Source organism: Cibotium barometz, chromosome 27 (assembly GCF_041138505.1).
Source record: "Cibotium barometz isolate CiBa-2024 chromosome 27, ASM4113850v1, whole genome shotgun sequence".
NCBI lineage: Eukaryota > Viridiplantae > Streptophyta > Polypodiopsida > Cyatheales > Cibotiaceae > Cibotium > Cibotium barometz.
This window is the reverse complement of record NC_141072.1, coordinates 29,558,459-29,574,303: the sequence shown is the minus strand read 5'-3', so window position 1 is coordinate 29,574,303 and position 15,845 is coordinate 29,558,459. Positions and strand designations below refer to the sequence as shown.

General features: G+C 37.9%; 1 protein-coding gene across 1 annotated transcript; it reads left to right on the top strand.

Annotated features, from left to right (window-relative positions):
* Positions 1–11,660: 11,660 nt before the first annotated feature.
* On the top strand, positions 11,661–13,531 carry LOC147623266 (uncharacterized). The gene is made up of 2 exons (XM_086821365.1): positions 11,661–11,970; positions 12,697–13,531. Exons 1-2 carry the CDS (start codon positions 11,791–11,793, stop codon positions 13,264–13,266), a joined length of 750 nt encoding a protein of 249 aa, XP_086677491.1. The 5' UTR covers positions 11,661–11,790; the 3' UTR covers positions 13,267–13,531.
* Positions 13,532–15,845: the final 2,314 nt, after the last annotated feature.

The following is a 15,845-nucleotide window of genomic DNA, read 5'->3' as shown; positions in this document are numbered from 1 at the left end:
CCCCAAAAGAAGTTCTCTATCTCTTGGGAAGTACAAGAAGTTATCCCCCAGATACTGTGGGCCATATCTGATTACAAAAAAAGTAGGTGACTTAGCCTATGAACTTCTTCTGCCTCCTCATCTCAAAGTACATAATGTATTTCATGTCAGCCTACTTAAGAAGTATGTACCGAGCCCAAATCATGTGTTTAATGATGAACTCTTAACCTCTTCAACCCAAGGACTGATGGAACTCCAACCTGAAGAAATCCTCGATGTTCGAGAAAAGGTTCTCAGGAACAAAATTCTGAGAGAATTATTAGTCAAATGGAAGTTCTATCCTTTTGAAGATGCCACCTGGGAGAAGGAAGCCGAACTAATGCGGGATCACCCCCAGTTTGCGAGATGAGGACATCTCGCGTTTTTCAAGTGGGAGAGAACGTAAGATTCCTCCCCAGCCCGCCAAGATGTCCAGTTTTTTCCTCTATAATCAATCCCCTTTTCAAAATAATAAAAGATCTTATTTCTACCTATTTTGGTCTAGAGAGAGAGAAAATATTCTAGAGAGAGGTAACTCAGTTTTTAGATATCTTTGGATGGAAAAATATCCCTTCTTATTAAATTAAATTTTCCCAAAACAGAAGTTTAAAAAAGAATTTCCCAAGGTGCATTAGAAATAAATTATAATCTGCTCAAAAGACCTTAGCCTAAGGGTCAAATTTTTTTAAAAATTTTAGATTAGGGTTCTGAGGGACCAATAAGATTAATCCAAATGTAGGGAGGAGATAAATTGAAGAAATAAAGAAAAACCCCCCAAAAATGAGTAAATACTCACATAAGATGAAGAGTGGACTAAGGACCAAAGAAAATAGTTAAAAATTTGATTTTTGACACCTCAGAGTGGGGATTCCCCCTCATGAAGGAGGCACCTTTTTTCTCATCATTACTCCCCATTTTAAATCAATAAAATGAGATATTTCATCTCTCCTCTCTCCTATTTCAAGTCTAGTTTCAAAAAGTAAGCTGAACTGGCCCAAAAATGGTCAAAAATTGACCAAACTGATCTGGAAAATTCTAGAATCAGTTTGCTTCGTTTGAGGCTCACTTTTTCCTATAAATAGAAGCCTCCCCCTTTGTAAAATCTTAATAGTGTTTATGCACTGTTACTCTACTCCTTCCTAGAACCAAATATATTGAATTCACTTGATAATTCAATTGTTTTTTATTAAATCCTCTCCAAAAGAATTGGTGGCCACTCTTGATCCAAACAAGAGTAGAACCCTCAATCCCTCACACCAAAGGAAAGCTCTCAAAACTCCATGTAGGCTAAAAAATCTGCATTTAAATTCAATTCTATGGTTTTTTGATTTCTTTGCTTTTTTTTAGTTGATCTTGATGTTATGCCTTGATGAAAAGGCTACCCCCTTCTCTTCCTTAAGAATTCAGCCTTTCTTTATCCTAAAATGAGTAACAAATAAATTGATTTAAACTTTTTTTATTATTTACTCTTTAAAAAGTAAAAATTGAGTAGATTAAAGTACTTTACTTCAAATTGGGATTAATTTTAAATTGATATTAGAATGTAAAAATTGAGAAATGGTCAGCCATACAAAGGAGGTTATGGTAAAACTTTCTTAAATTTTATGGAAAATAAAGTTTATCTTTATGTTATTCTAAAAAGAGTAATTCCCACCGTTTGTGCCTTCTAAAAGAAATATTTTTATTTACTCCATGTACATATTCACCTATGAATATGCATGGATATCATTGATATTAATTATTGAAATTAAATTCTATGCATAGAAAGATGCATATTGGAAATCTTTTTATTATAAAAGTGTTGTTTTTATTGAATTTAAATTCTATGCATAGAAAGATGAATATTAAAAAATTTTATTATAAAAGTGTTACTTTCATTAGATTTAATTTCTGTGCATGGAAAGATGCATAATAGAAATTTTTTTATTATAAAAGTGTTATTTTCATTGAATTCAATTTCTATGCATGGAAAGATGCATAATAGAAATTTTTTATTATAAAAGTGTTATTTTCATTAGATTTAATTTCTATGCATGGAAAGATGCATAATAGAAATTTTATTATTATAAAAGTATTATTTTCATTGAATTTAATTTCTATGCATGGAAAGATGCATAATAGAAATTTTTTTATTATAAAAGTGTTATTTTCATTGAATTTAATTTCTATGCATGGAAAGATGCATAATGGAAATTTTTTTATTATAAAAGTGTTATTTTCATTGAATTTAATTTCTATGCATGGAAAGATGCATAATGGAAATTTTTTTATTATAAAAGTGTTATTCCTATTAAATTGATTTTATGCATAAAAGGATTTTCTTTTATATAAAAGTGTTATTTCCATTAAAGTTGGATTTTATGCATAAATAGATGCATAAAGAATTTTTATATCAAAATTAGATTTCTCTTTAATTCTATGTTTAATTTCTACGAGTATTTGATAAGTGAATAAGTAAATACTCTGAGAGAGGAATTTCTATTGTTTTATATTCTCTCAGATTGTAAAGAGAAAATTCAAGAAATCTATCGAAGTCATAATATTCATATAAATGATTAAATCATTCCTCATCAGAATTCGTGATTAATTTAGAAATTGAGTCAAGCGAATATTTAATGAATGAAATTCAGTAAAATAGTAACTGAAATATCACCCCCTTTGAGAAAGATAGCTCAAGAAAAACCTTATCAGACTCGAACCCAGAATCAGACTATGACCAAGACCAAACTCTTTCGTCAGTTTCGAGGAAAGAAGATGTGACCAGTTCAGGAAAATACACTCAAATCTCCCACCAAATCTGAAACTGAGTTGCGACCCTTTGAATGGATCTGAGGATCAAGGTTACAGAATTCGAGGAATTTTGTTTTGGAATTCAGACCTACGATTATGAAGTTTTGGGGATACTCATTTAAGATTTACTCATTGTATTCAAAAGAAAATCAAACTGAAAACTTGCATAGAAACCCTGTTTTCTTAAAGGACTGTCTTATGCTAGAATGCTGGAGGGAGCATTTGGTATATGTGTTTTTCTAAGGGAAGTTCAATTGCAACAGCTGGCGCGGGAAGTGTTCAAAGGACAGCTCACGCGGCAAAGCCTGCCCAGGCCTCGGTACGGTTAAAATGGTGCGCTTCCGGTGGTACGATGGACGAGGGCCGACGAAGCGGTCCCTGAGTGAAGTGCGAGGACACCTAAGGAGGATCCTAGAGGGTTCTAACCAGGTGATGCATGGGCTCGCGGTGCCTAGGACACCCATGTGTATGTTGTGGAAGATATTGTATGATGGACCAATGATTATTATATTCTGTTACTGGATCTTGTTTTGCTGACCAGCTGGTCTGAATGGAGAGTCCAGAGTGATACTGTTTTTTTTTAAGAAACAAGGATTGGATGGAAATTTTGAGTTATGACATCTGTAATCAATAACTGTTTGTCAATGGATTGTTTTATAAGTTAAAGTTTAAAGAGAAGTGTGTACGTATCTGTATTCGAAAGCAAAAGTTAAGAAAGGCATTCAATTATGGGTGGGTGAGTAATTGTCTGGTCCTGTCGATTTCAGTAGTTGGGTGGTGGCTACCGGATGGGGTTAGGCTGGAATCAGTGGAGTTTTAATAATGAAATTGATTAATAGGAATACGCTTAGAATTCGAGTAGTTAAATAATAACCTGAAGACTTCTCAACGGCGGTTGTGCCTGATTTCAGTTTGGAAAAAAGCATTGGTTTCTTCAAGTTAAGTCTGTAATAGTTTTCCTTCTATCTGGTTTAATCAGGTGAAGGATAGCTTAGTCTCTTGACCCCGTTAGTTAAGAAAATCAAAAAGGTGGAATCGTCCCCGTTTTTCGGGCAAGGAAAATTTTTTTGGTTTCGGTTTCGGAATGACCACCAGATTAGTCCCATCATGTCCGGACATTCCAGGGCAAGGCCCTGAGTGGGAAACCCTACCCTGCGCGCAAGAAGAAGCTACTTCCGCTGCTAGCAACCGGGAATCGAGTGCGCGGAGGGGGCAGTGGGATCTCACAACACCCTTCTCATCAATATAACACACACCCACATGCCAAATTTTTCACCCAAAAAAAAAAAGAAAAAGAAAAAGAAAGGGGGACCACATGCTCTGACCAATCATTATGACTGACATTCTTATTAATGTTACAGATGTCGTCCTCTACGACCCCAGAACCAGAAGTCGAGGAGACTCCGGCAATCACCCAGACAAGTACCACATGTTCACCTATGGACAGAACAAAAAGAGCAGCACAAGAGGCCCAAATCTCAACTATGTGGGGCAGTATACACAGGTGTACAAGGGCTCCATTATCAGCAAGGATGTCCAAAAAATACACGGCAAGATAACCTTACAATACCATAGCCCGGAATGTCTACAGATTTTGGAGGAATCAGATGTCAAGGAGAAGCTAGAGAAAGTTGGGCTAGGATGAATGTCTGAGTGTCTCCCCCACACAATCAACACGAAATTACGTGCGGAGTACTTGAAATCATATGACAAGGCCACTAAAAGGGGACAAGTAACAATGGCAGATGGCACAACTAAAAAGGTTCTACTCTCTGAAGAATTGATCCATGAAGCTTTGCAGCTACCGCCGCCAATCAAAATCCATACTCATAACTTTGAAAAGATGCCCTTGGATGCGATGCTTAAAAGGAGTTCATACAATTCAAACGGAGCAGAGTATGAGAATATCAAAAATGAACTAATGAAAAAAACATGCTATGCAATGTCCTTAACTATGCAAGTCAAGCCAATCGACAAGTACAACAGAGTGCCTCTAAACAGAATAGCTAAAGTACAAGAGGAGAAAGAAGACGACTAGGCTTGGTACATTCATAGAGAAATGGAGAACTAGAAGGTACACCAATCCAAAGTATGCAATCCGTACTTGCTTTCTAAGGTGTTGAGTCATGCAGCAAATCTTTGGGTTCTAGAAAACATGCCAAAAGAACAGGAACAACAAGCAGCGTAGTTAGAGCCACCCATACTTACCTCTGGAGAGCTGCAAGAAGGGCAGGCATTGTTAAAAGATACAAAGGAGATTAAGGAATTGAAGAAGAGCAGAAGAAAGAAAAATGATAAGAAGATGAGGGGAATCATTCCAGGAGGAGTCACTGAGGAGTCCGAACACCTGGAAGCAGAGCTGGCTCAAGACATCACCTCTTTCTAGAAAGTGGTGGAACGCCAAGAAGCATGGGGGATTTGCCTTTTAGAAATACTAGTATGCACAGCCTCCGAAGTACCGCATCTAACACCTCCTCCTAACCCTGCTCATATCATTTTCAAAAACCTATCTCCACTTTGTAATTCTATTATATCATATCAGAATGCATCAACAGGAATTAGAAAAAAGAAAGAGAACAGAAGAAGCAACAAGCCCAAGCAAGCGACAAAGGCTGGATGATATGCAGACAAAATCTCGGTCAATTCTTTATTACATAATCTAGATTACGAACGCTTCCTTAAAGAAACTATTGAGGGTCTGCATAGTTTTCTACAATTACCACTCTATGATCTAGAAGGCACAGCTGCAAGAAGTGCTTCCATCTGGGAACAGGAACAGGAGCAGAGGGTATGGCGTTGCCACTTATTAACCACTCACATGCCTAGTGATTGAAATGCTACATTATGGAGACAAGTCTAAGAAGCAAGTGACCAGGTGCAAATGCTCCAAGAACAAATGGCGACGGCAGCTACACATAAAGATGTCATCCTCAAAGGCTTAAAGGCTACAGAAGAGTAGGAAGCCATGATACCAGGTCTTAGAGGGTAACAACCATTGTGCAGAGGATAAAAGAGGATACAGAGCTGAGAGCACAAGTAGAACAAGCAAATAATCAACTCCAAAAAGGATACAGAGCTGAGAGCACAAGAGAATACAGAGCTGAGAGCACAAGTAGAACAAGCAAAGAATCAACTCCAAAAAGAAGTCGAACATACTCAAGAACAAGCAAGGCAACATGCTAGGTAGTTTCAAGATGCTCAGGACAAGTTCCATGCCAAAGAAGAAGAATTCACAAGGACCATTGTTACCACCAAGGAAGCCCTCACAGCTGCAAAACAGAAAGTAATTCATCTTCAGACCAAGAAGGAGCAAACAAACAAAGCACATGTAGAGAAAATTAAAACCTTAAATGAAATGACCACTGCTAAGTCCTTAGAGATGGAACAGATGTCCACTAGTCATCACAATTAGGAAATGGAATAGCTCACACAACAACTCAAAGCCAGCCAAGTATTGGCAATAGAGAGGCTCAAGCGAATATAAGAAGATCAAGCTTTAGAGGCATCAACACAAAGGCCACAGGAAGCTGCCACACGAAGATATGAGGAATTAGATGCAGCTTGAATGGTTCATGAAATGATCATATCAGCTCTTCTGTCAGACAAACACTCAAGAATACAGGAATTGGAGCACCAACTTGCTGTAAGAGAAAGAAGTACAAGATAAGAGCCACCAAACGAATTGAGACTACTGATTGAACGAGCCTCGGAGATAGGTTTGTTGCCAGTGACTCCTCAGGCCCCTCCTCAAACTCTAACTCTGTTTTTATCTACACTAACCCTCTCACTCCTTCAATACGAAATTAACTTATCTGAAGACCTTATCTTAGGTGATTTAACACTAATTAAGCAAAATATAGAATGAGATGCAGACCCAACTATAATAATGGGTATTCTTTGGGGGGGGATTTAGTACTAACAGACCCTAGTGATATATTCTTTTATCCCCTACATCCCATCGTGTTAAACCTACGTAGTTGGTGTTGGGTATCGCAAAACTCATATATCTTAGACAACAGTGTCGACAAACTTGACCTATTTGTCTATGGCATTCTTAAGCTTTATCGATATATGCATAAACATTTGGAAGCCATGATGACTACGGTCATATATCATTTTGATAAAGGACATATCGAATATCCTGATATAACTCCTAAAGGAATCATAGAACTCCAAGAGTTTATGAAAGTTAACAAGCCTACCCACCCACCCTCTAGTTTTGGAGAGGGTCAAGAGGAAACACAAACTTCTACTCCTACCACTTATCTTGTGTTTTCCTTTGTAGCAGTAAACTACTACACCCTTATCCTAGTGTTTCTCCTACTAACCAATCTAAGGTGGGTTGCATTTTCTCTTGTCTCCCTTCTATCCCTCTAGAATTTCCCACTGACACTCTCACCCTCGAGGAGTTACCGGCACCCCACCCGTCTCCACCAAGGCCAATTCAAGAGTTACATCCAATTCAATTGTGCACTTTATTGATGGTGTGATTTATAATGGCCCTAAGGCCATTCTTCCATGCATAATCTTGATGTATTTTTCATTCAAATGTAAAGATTATCCCATGATTACTTACTTGGATATTATCAAAAATGGTAAACAGTGATGTATTTTAAATGTTATCCAAAACCGTTGAGGATAAGCTTGACGGGACCAACTACCCGTTATGGTCCTATATGATGCGGCACGTATTAGTAGCCAAAGGGCTATGGAATGTTGTGGTTGGTACTGATTGAGAAACGTCCTGGTTTCTCTAATGAACATGATACAGAAGGCACATCTACAGACACGGACTCAGTTTCACATGGTGTATTACCACAGAATAGCATACCTCCTACGTGGGAATAAACAAAGTGGGATAGAAGAGATGCATAGGCACATGCGTTGGTTGCTAGCCAACAGGAGGTAAAGATAAATCCTTTCCTTAGTGTCATCAAGCAAGCCTACTAAAACAAGGAAGTTAAGAAAAAGGGCAAATGCAACTATTGCAGGAAACTTGGTCATTACATTAATGAGTGCAGGAAACGGTTGGATAAGGAGAAAAAAAAAGACTCAGGTATGGTTGTAGCTAATGCATTAGCATCTAATGTAGAAAACAAAGAATCTACAAAACTATACACATGATGATTGGGCTTTCATTATGGAGTGCAAACGTGACCCTACGCATAAGGATGTATGCGTGGCTATACATATGTACATGTTTGGTATTTTTATAGTGCTACTAGTAAGCACATTACTTCTCATTGCACTTTGTTCTCATCACGTGAATCTGATCCACAAGAAAACATTGTTATATGTGCAAACAACTCCTCATACCATGTAAAAGGAGTTGGTAAAATTGTTCTCACTGCTACAAATGGTAGAACAATCATGCTCTCGAATGTATTATATATACCAAGGATCAAGAAGAACTTGTTATCTATCTCTGCCATTACTAAGGATGGCTTAGCGGTTGAATTTGTGGATGACAGATATATTGTTCATGATCATAATGACAGCAATACAATTGTTACTTCTGGTACTTTGTCTCATGGCCTTTATAGGCTAGCTCCTATGGGTTAGCTAGCTTGTGTTAGAAGCTTATGCCCTAATTCTATGTGTGCAAGGTGCTAGAGATCCTCCACTGGCTGGGGGTGAAGGGGAAGAAGAAAAACTCACTAAAAATTGATTTTTTTGCTAATTATCTACTAATCCTAATTAATTAACTAATGGGCTCATAAACCTAATTGATTCTAGGCATGGCTCTGATACCATGTTGAAATTTGAGCATAATGATGAGCTATGGTGGATCAAACACTAGAATCAACATCATTAACAAAGTGATTAGCAAATGATTAAGACGTAATTAGTGAATAATTAGCAAATAGATTAATGTAGGCATGGATACTCAAAAACCAGCAAATTCTCATTAGGGCTATGCCTCAATTTATAGAGTTTATATCAAGCATCAAATCCCATTGATTTCTCCATAATTCACTCCCATAATATCTCCACCTTTTTCCTGATTCTCTCCACCTCTTCTCTTTTCCCTGATTATCTCCCAGAATAACTCCACACTCCTAAATTCCCTCATGCTACCCATTATTCTCTCCCAATAGATTCTTCTAACCTTTTCACAGGTTCTTTCACAATTACATCTCCTCTTTTACAGCCTCTATCCAAGAGCTTGTTCCCACACACACCCTATTCACTTGTATATTTCAACAAAAGGCTAGTCACCAAAGCTCAAAAGATACAAATGAAGAAGAAATCTTGGTAGAAGAAGCTAATAGCCGTTAGGCTAGAGAAATAGAAAAGAAGCTAATCAAATGCATAGAGTTAAACCTAACATCAAGATAGATTACTTGGGGAAAAGAGAGATCATCTTGGTATTCATGTAAGAGCTTTTGAGCACTGCTTTCTTATTTCCTTATATTGAGAAATACAAGTGTATAAAGCAATATCAATGTTTGGGCTTCAAAGTACAACCTTAATAGGAACAACCCATTAGCCTACTCATTAGGCTAGATGGAGCCCACACATTATTTACGAAGGGTGGAGCAATCATTTCTATCAAAGACATGTGAAAAAAAAAAAGGCTACAAAGCAATATCAATACTTGGGCTCCAAAGTGCGACCTTAATATAGGAACAACTCATTGGGCTAGCTAGAGGCCACACATTACTTATTAGTGAGGTGGAGCATTCATTTCTAATGCGAGATGCTACATAGTGTCATTTATGCTGGTCATGCACCTCTTTTGAAAACATGTATGTTAAAGAAAGCTATAAAGCAATCTCATTCAATTAATAGGAACAACTCAATACAAACATTCTTAACCTCGGTATCATCATGCCACTTTAAACTAAAAGATTTAAAAGGGAAAAAAATATCTATATCCTCGTTTTAGTTTTTAAGCTTAATATATTAAGGATGATAAATAATCAATGTAAGGCTAGAGTTGAAGTCAAGGAAAAAATTAGGGGCTATTTTAAAGGGGTCTTTGATATTGTCAGACTATTTCACCAGAATTTTTTTAAGGAAAAATCGCTAAAATTATTCTAGTTTTTAGTGGGTTCTGGAGACAAAAAGGCCCATACCTCCTCTATCAAAATGAATAAAAGCAATGCAAACATATAGGAATTAATAGGATTTAAAATTTTGTACATCTAAACTCCTCCAACTTGAGCCATAATCAATGGTTGCATTGCCTACATGGAGGATCAAGAGGAATCATACTAAGCATTCCAAGAAGACATTTGGCAACCTCCATCAATCTAATGCAAAATAAAATATGTGTCCTTGTGTAAACTTTCAAAGAGGAAATTTATATCTCAAGAAAGTGAAATGTGTCCAATATTTAGGGTAAAGCCTTTAAAGGACTAATTGTTATGCGTGAAGATTTTTTTTTTAACACAGCCAACTATTTGCAATTCTTTGTAACCTCAACCCACCACCCCCCATGATGAGGGGTGAAGTTTGCAACATAGGAAATCATGTCCCAATGTATTAGTTACGAAGAAAAAGTATAACCAATTTCCCTTTGATCTTAGCATGCTAATCATAGTTGCTTTTTGACGAGCATCACATCTATTTTTGAGCATTTTGGCTGTAAAATACTTGCAATTTTTAAAAATACCTATAAAAAAACACACTATAATTAAAAAAACTTGCTATGTGGGTAAGGGTGCTTGTCAAAAATCAAGTTTGGTGCCAATCACATGTTAAAGGGGCATGTTTTTTTCCTTTGATTGATAAATTTGAATGGTTGATGCTTTAAAGCACAGTGAGATTGTGCTTGAAAGGGCCATGTTTTTTTTTCTTTGATTGATATTTAATGGTTAATGCTTTTAAGCATAGTGAGGTTGTGCTTGAAAGGGGCATGCTTTTTTTCTTTAATTGATATTTAATGGTTGATGCTTTCAACAAGCACATTGAGGTTGTGCTTTTATTTAGTGATCATGATGGCTATAGCACAAGCAATTCAAAATTTATGGTAGAAGTGTTTTTTTCCTAAACATGAGGTTCTTTGACAAATAATTTTGTGAGAGCAAAACACATAGTTTTCTTGTGGGCCTTACCTTTCTCGCCACGATTTGGTCACATGAAGATTCAAACGGCAATGTTTGTGTGGCGATGTGTCACTCACTTTTATTTCATGATTCAATCTAGTGACATGTAATCTAGCCTTAATGCTTCTAAGTTAGCCATGTGTGTGATCTAGGGTTGCAAAGGCTTATTCTTTCTTGCATCGATCTCTCGCCAAAGAGATTCATTGGCATAAGAGCAAGGTGTAGTTTTGGTGCACTTTCTTTTGGATAGAGCTCTAAGATGATTAATTACCTCTTCTTAGGGTGTTACAAACTATGGGCCCGCCCACAAAAAAGGTTGAGAGCTGTGGACAGGTAACTTTTTGATAAACAATTGGTGGGTGACAATACCCTTTACAGATTGCGGGCATGCCCACGGAAAAAGCATCCTGCAACTAAGAGCTGTGGGTAGGCTATTCCGATCGGAACTGGAACGGTGGTTGTTAGGCTCCAGTCAGCAACACATCAACACTAAGGGTGCGTGGACGTAGTCAGTCTATAAAGAAATGTCAGACGAGCAGGTGATTGTGGTGGGCAAAACTTTTTCATGGGCTTCCACCCAAGTGTATAAACACCCTTAGGTATGCACATCTTAGGTGACCAATGCTAATTTTGGTAGTGCATTAACGCTCACAAAAGAGTTTTACTCTAAAAGAAGAGAGAGAATCTAAGACGTCGATGTGGGGCGAATCTAACGGCAAGTGATTTAAAATTCAAACATAGGGTGATCCGGGGAACGAGTGTGTCAGCCAATGAGGTCACTCCAGGCTTTCCCAAGTGTACTCATCTTTCACTACATAGTCTGAGTGTTGACCTCCTCTGTAGTTAATAGTTGCCCTCCATAGCCAGCACAGAGCTTCTCTCTGCAGTCCCTAGTTTTCCCCTTTTGGGTCTTCGTCCTTTTCTAGCAGCCATGGCTTCCTCCGATGCGCCTCCCCCTGTCTCCGATGCTGCAGCCCCCCCTGCTTCTGATGCTGCACCTGATGTCAAATCTGATGCCAAACCCGAGAAGCCCATTAAACCTAAGAAGGCCCCCAAAGAGAAGAAGCCCAAAAGCCACTCGAAGCCTGCGTCGCACCCCACCTACATTGAGGTAACGTCCTTGGTGTCTAAGATTTCTTTTGATCTAGCTTTCCGTGTAGTCGTTTTGTAGATTTTTTCACTTGATCTGTATCTTTTTTCTGAAGGGACCTGTTCGCTGGTAAATGAGCGTTGCTTGGTGTCTACTAGTTGAATTTAGCGAGGAAGGGGTTGGGGCAATTTGTTTTGGTGTGGGTTCATTTACATTTTAGGATGTTTTCCTTGGACTTTTAGGGTTTACCCCAGATCTCACGTGAAACCCTAAAATCGTTTAGGGGTTTCTCATGTGGGGATTCTGGGGAACGTCAGAGCATATCACTGTGTGCGTTTTCTGATGAGTTTAGGGTTTCATCAAGTGGATTGAGGGTGTCATCACGAGGAAACCATGTGCGTTCTGAGAATTCAGGGTTTCCTGTTGTGGGTTCTGGAAAATTCAGGGGTTTACAGAGTGGCGTCTGGGAAATTTAGGGTTTCATTATGTGGGTTTTGGGAAATCTCGGGTGTCATCATGCAGGTACTGGAATGTTAGGGTTTTGTCTGGGTTAGGGTTTTGTCTGGGTTAGGGTTTTGTCTGGTAGGCTGTGTAATGTTGGGGTTTTATCATGTGATTTCTATCAAATTTGGGGTTTCACTATGAATATTTATCTCTTTATGTGTGGGATTTGAAGCTTATTGTTTTTTGGGTGGATTTTTTTTTATGATGATGCCATGCTCTTACCTGTGTGATTATTTCATGTAGATGATTGTGGAAGCCATCCTTTCACTTAAGGATAGGACCGGATCTAGTCAGCATGCCATAGCCAAGTGCATTGAAGCAAAGCACAAGGCTGGCCTGACTGCCAATTTCAAGAAAATTCTCTCCATCCAGTTGAAGAGGCTCTCACAGACTGGCCAGTTGGTGAAGGTGAAGAACTCCTTCAAGCTTTCGGACAAGCTGAAGAAGCCAGTGAAGCCTGCTGGGAAAGCTGCTGCTGCTGCCAAGCCTAAGCCCAAGAAGCTAGCAAGTGTTAGCAAGCCAAAGGCCAAGACACCAAAGAAAATTAGTATGCCAAGGACTGCAAAGGCAGAGAAGCCTAAGACCCCAGCTACCAAGCTTGAAAGGGCTTCCAAGATGGCCAAGAAGCAAGTAGCTGCTGGGAAGAAGACCCCTGTACCTAAAAAACCAGTTGTGAAGAAGGCCCCTGCGCCGAAGAAGGTCAAGTCGACCAAAACTGCTGCTAAGTCGGCAAAAATTAAAGCCCCTGCAGCAAGTAAGAAGTCTCTGGCCAAGCCTCCATCTGCCAAGAAGGCCAAAAAGTCTACAAAGTGAGTGTAGTTCCTCTACACTTGCAAACAACAATGGTGTTTTTTGACACCCCCTTTCCTTGGGTATGTTTTTCGACTATCTTGTTTTTAAGCTTAGCTAAAGCCCTAGAAAACTTGGGGGGGTATGAATTTTGTTGCACGTCTACCTCTCCCCTGTCTATGTAAAGAATGTGTCTATGTGTTTAGTGTTGGCCCTTATCTGAATTGTCTCTTTTGGTAAGCTGTCTGGTCTGTACATAATCAATCAGTAATGCCCTTGCTTCTTATTAGCAGAGACTGATTTTGAGCTTTTTGATTAAATTCTAGCTTACTGTAAGTGGGTTTGATGATTGGAAGTTTATCATGTTTTGTTTTTGCTTGATTATTGTGTGGACATTATATCGGATGCAAGATTTTTCTATCCTCATTCGTACCTCAATTGAAAATCACTCGTTGCATGGGAGAAATTGTGTCTTCTTCATATGACCTTGCCCCATTACTTTTGAGATAAACCAATTGAATAACTTTGAATGTATAAACATGCCTTGAATCAACTTGTGTCACTTTTTCTATTTATCCATATTACTAAGGAAATTGTAAAATCTCACCTCTAACTTTTGAAGGATTAGAAATAAAACTTTGTTAACCTATTTATTACTAAGCTATGCCTTGAATCAACTTCACATTTTTTCTATTTATCCATATGACTAAGGAGAGTATTTATGAAATCTTTCACCTTCAAACCCTCAGAGATTATAGAGATAAACTAGCTTAATTTTGGATGGAAACCTAGCTTATTTCTAATCTATACTTTGAATTAACTTCTCACAACCTCTGCCTGTATGAGAGTCTTTTAGGTAGTAGTTAAGTACTTGTGGTTGAAGACCCAAGAAAGTTTTTGCAGGGTGGAAATTAATATCTCAAATCAACTTATATCTCCATTCACTACTCTTGTGTCTCATACCACATGAGGTTATTTATTAAGGTATGTAATTGAGTACGATATGGACAAGTTTTTCATATAATTTGTGTAATGTTAAGGTATTTAGTTGAGTAAGACAGAGACATGTTCTTTCACATAATTTGTGAAACATATGTTTAACTAAATGTTGGATTCTATGAACACTTCTACCACATGATAATCCATGGATTGTCTTGCCATTTAAACATCGCGTGGGCAACTTGATCTTACTAGTTACATCAATTGTGCCAGATGTAAGCAATTGATGCCCAATCTTGCTCTCTAGTATTAGATAATTGAGACATTGTTTGATCCATAGAGTTCTATTGTCGCAACAAACCCTTATTGGTCCAAAATGTCTTGCACTCCTTATTATAATGCTCATGGGTTGTCACAATGCATTAAGGAAAACCCTACTCCCCCATGCTTGTTAGGTGTGTACAAATACAAATGCCCAAAGGCACAGTGATCTTTCTCTCTTTGAGAAAAAAAGATGTGAAATGACCCAGTTGGGGTTGCCCTATAGACCCAAAGCTAAATATAATCAATGTGACCTATGCCATGGAGGAAGATAATGAAGATTTGATCGAGTTTTCTCAAACTTGAGCCAAACCGGTTCATGGCATTTTGCCAATAATATATATTTTTTCAAAATGAAGACATGTAAAGACTTCGATCCACACATCAAATGATTTTAAAGGTTAGAAGCTGTGTAGTGAATACAAGGAAAATATCTAAATCCACACCACAAAAGATAATATTTTCAATAAATATGTCCATTAGTTAGCCTTTGTACCAAAAGCTACAAGTCATTACTCAAGGAGCATAGTGCCACCAATAGTATAACTGTTAGCATCAAATGCATAGCAAATGTAATAGTCCATATTACTTCTGTATATTATATAAAGGAAGAGTTTCACAAAGCTGCCACCCAGCAAGAATTTGGAGGTTCAGGAAGAGGAGAAGGAGAAATGAGGAGGTTCGAGTAGAATTTGAATTTGGAGGTCTCAAAAGACGTGCAAATCACGGGCCCACTAGTCAGCCATAAAGGAAAATGTCCAAGCGATTCACATCATTGATCCATTTCCAACATCTCTAGCACATCTTGAAGAGATTTGCGTGGATGTTTACTTTGCTTCCATAAATATCTAGCAACTTGCTTTGCAATCTCACTTCAACAAGACTCAACCAACTTAGTTACATTTTTAAATCAATATGATTTCTCCCCTACAAAAGGAGATAATCTAGAGAGTAGCTCCCAAGGAAATACACCTGGGAATTCAACAAAAAAATCACATCTTCTATAGAATCCTCAAAAGAAAGAATATGAGGTTTCAAGTGCATGGCCAATCTTGTTGCGTTTACAATTTGCTTAACTGGGATTGTAATTGCTCTTTTACATGGGAATCCAATCCATGTATGCTTTCATATACATTTGTGCAAGTTTGGAACCCATTGGCTTCAACTTAAGAGCAACTACAACGAAAATCTAACTAGTTATCTATACTTTTTTGAATCTGTATTACCACACGTCACTTCACATAGCTAAATCCCTTTTTTGTCCCCTGGTTGTGCTTCAATGATCGCTTAGGCATGGTGCTTTTATGTGGTTAATTTAACTTTGTATAAGCCTCCTCTTGTTC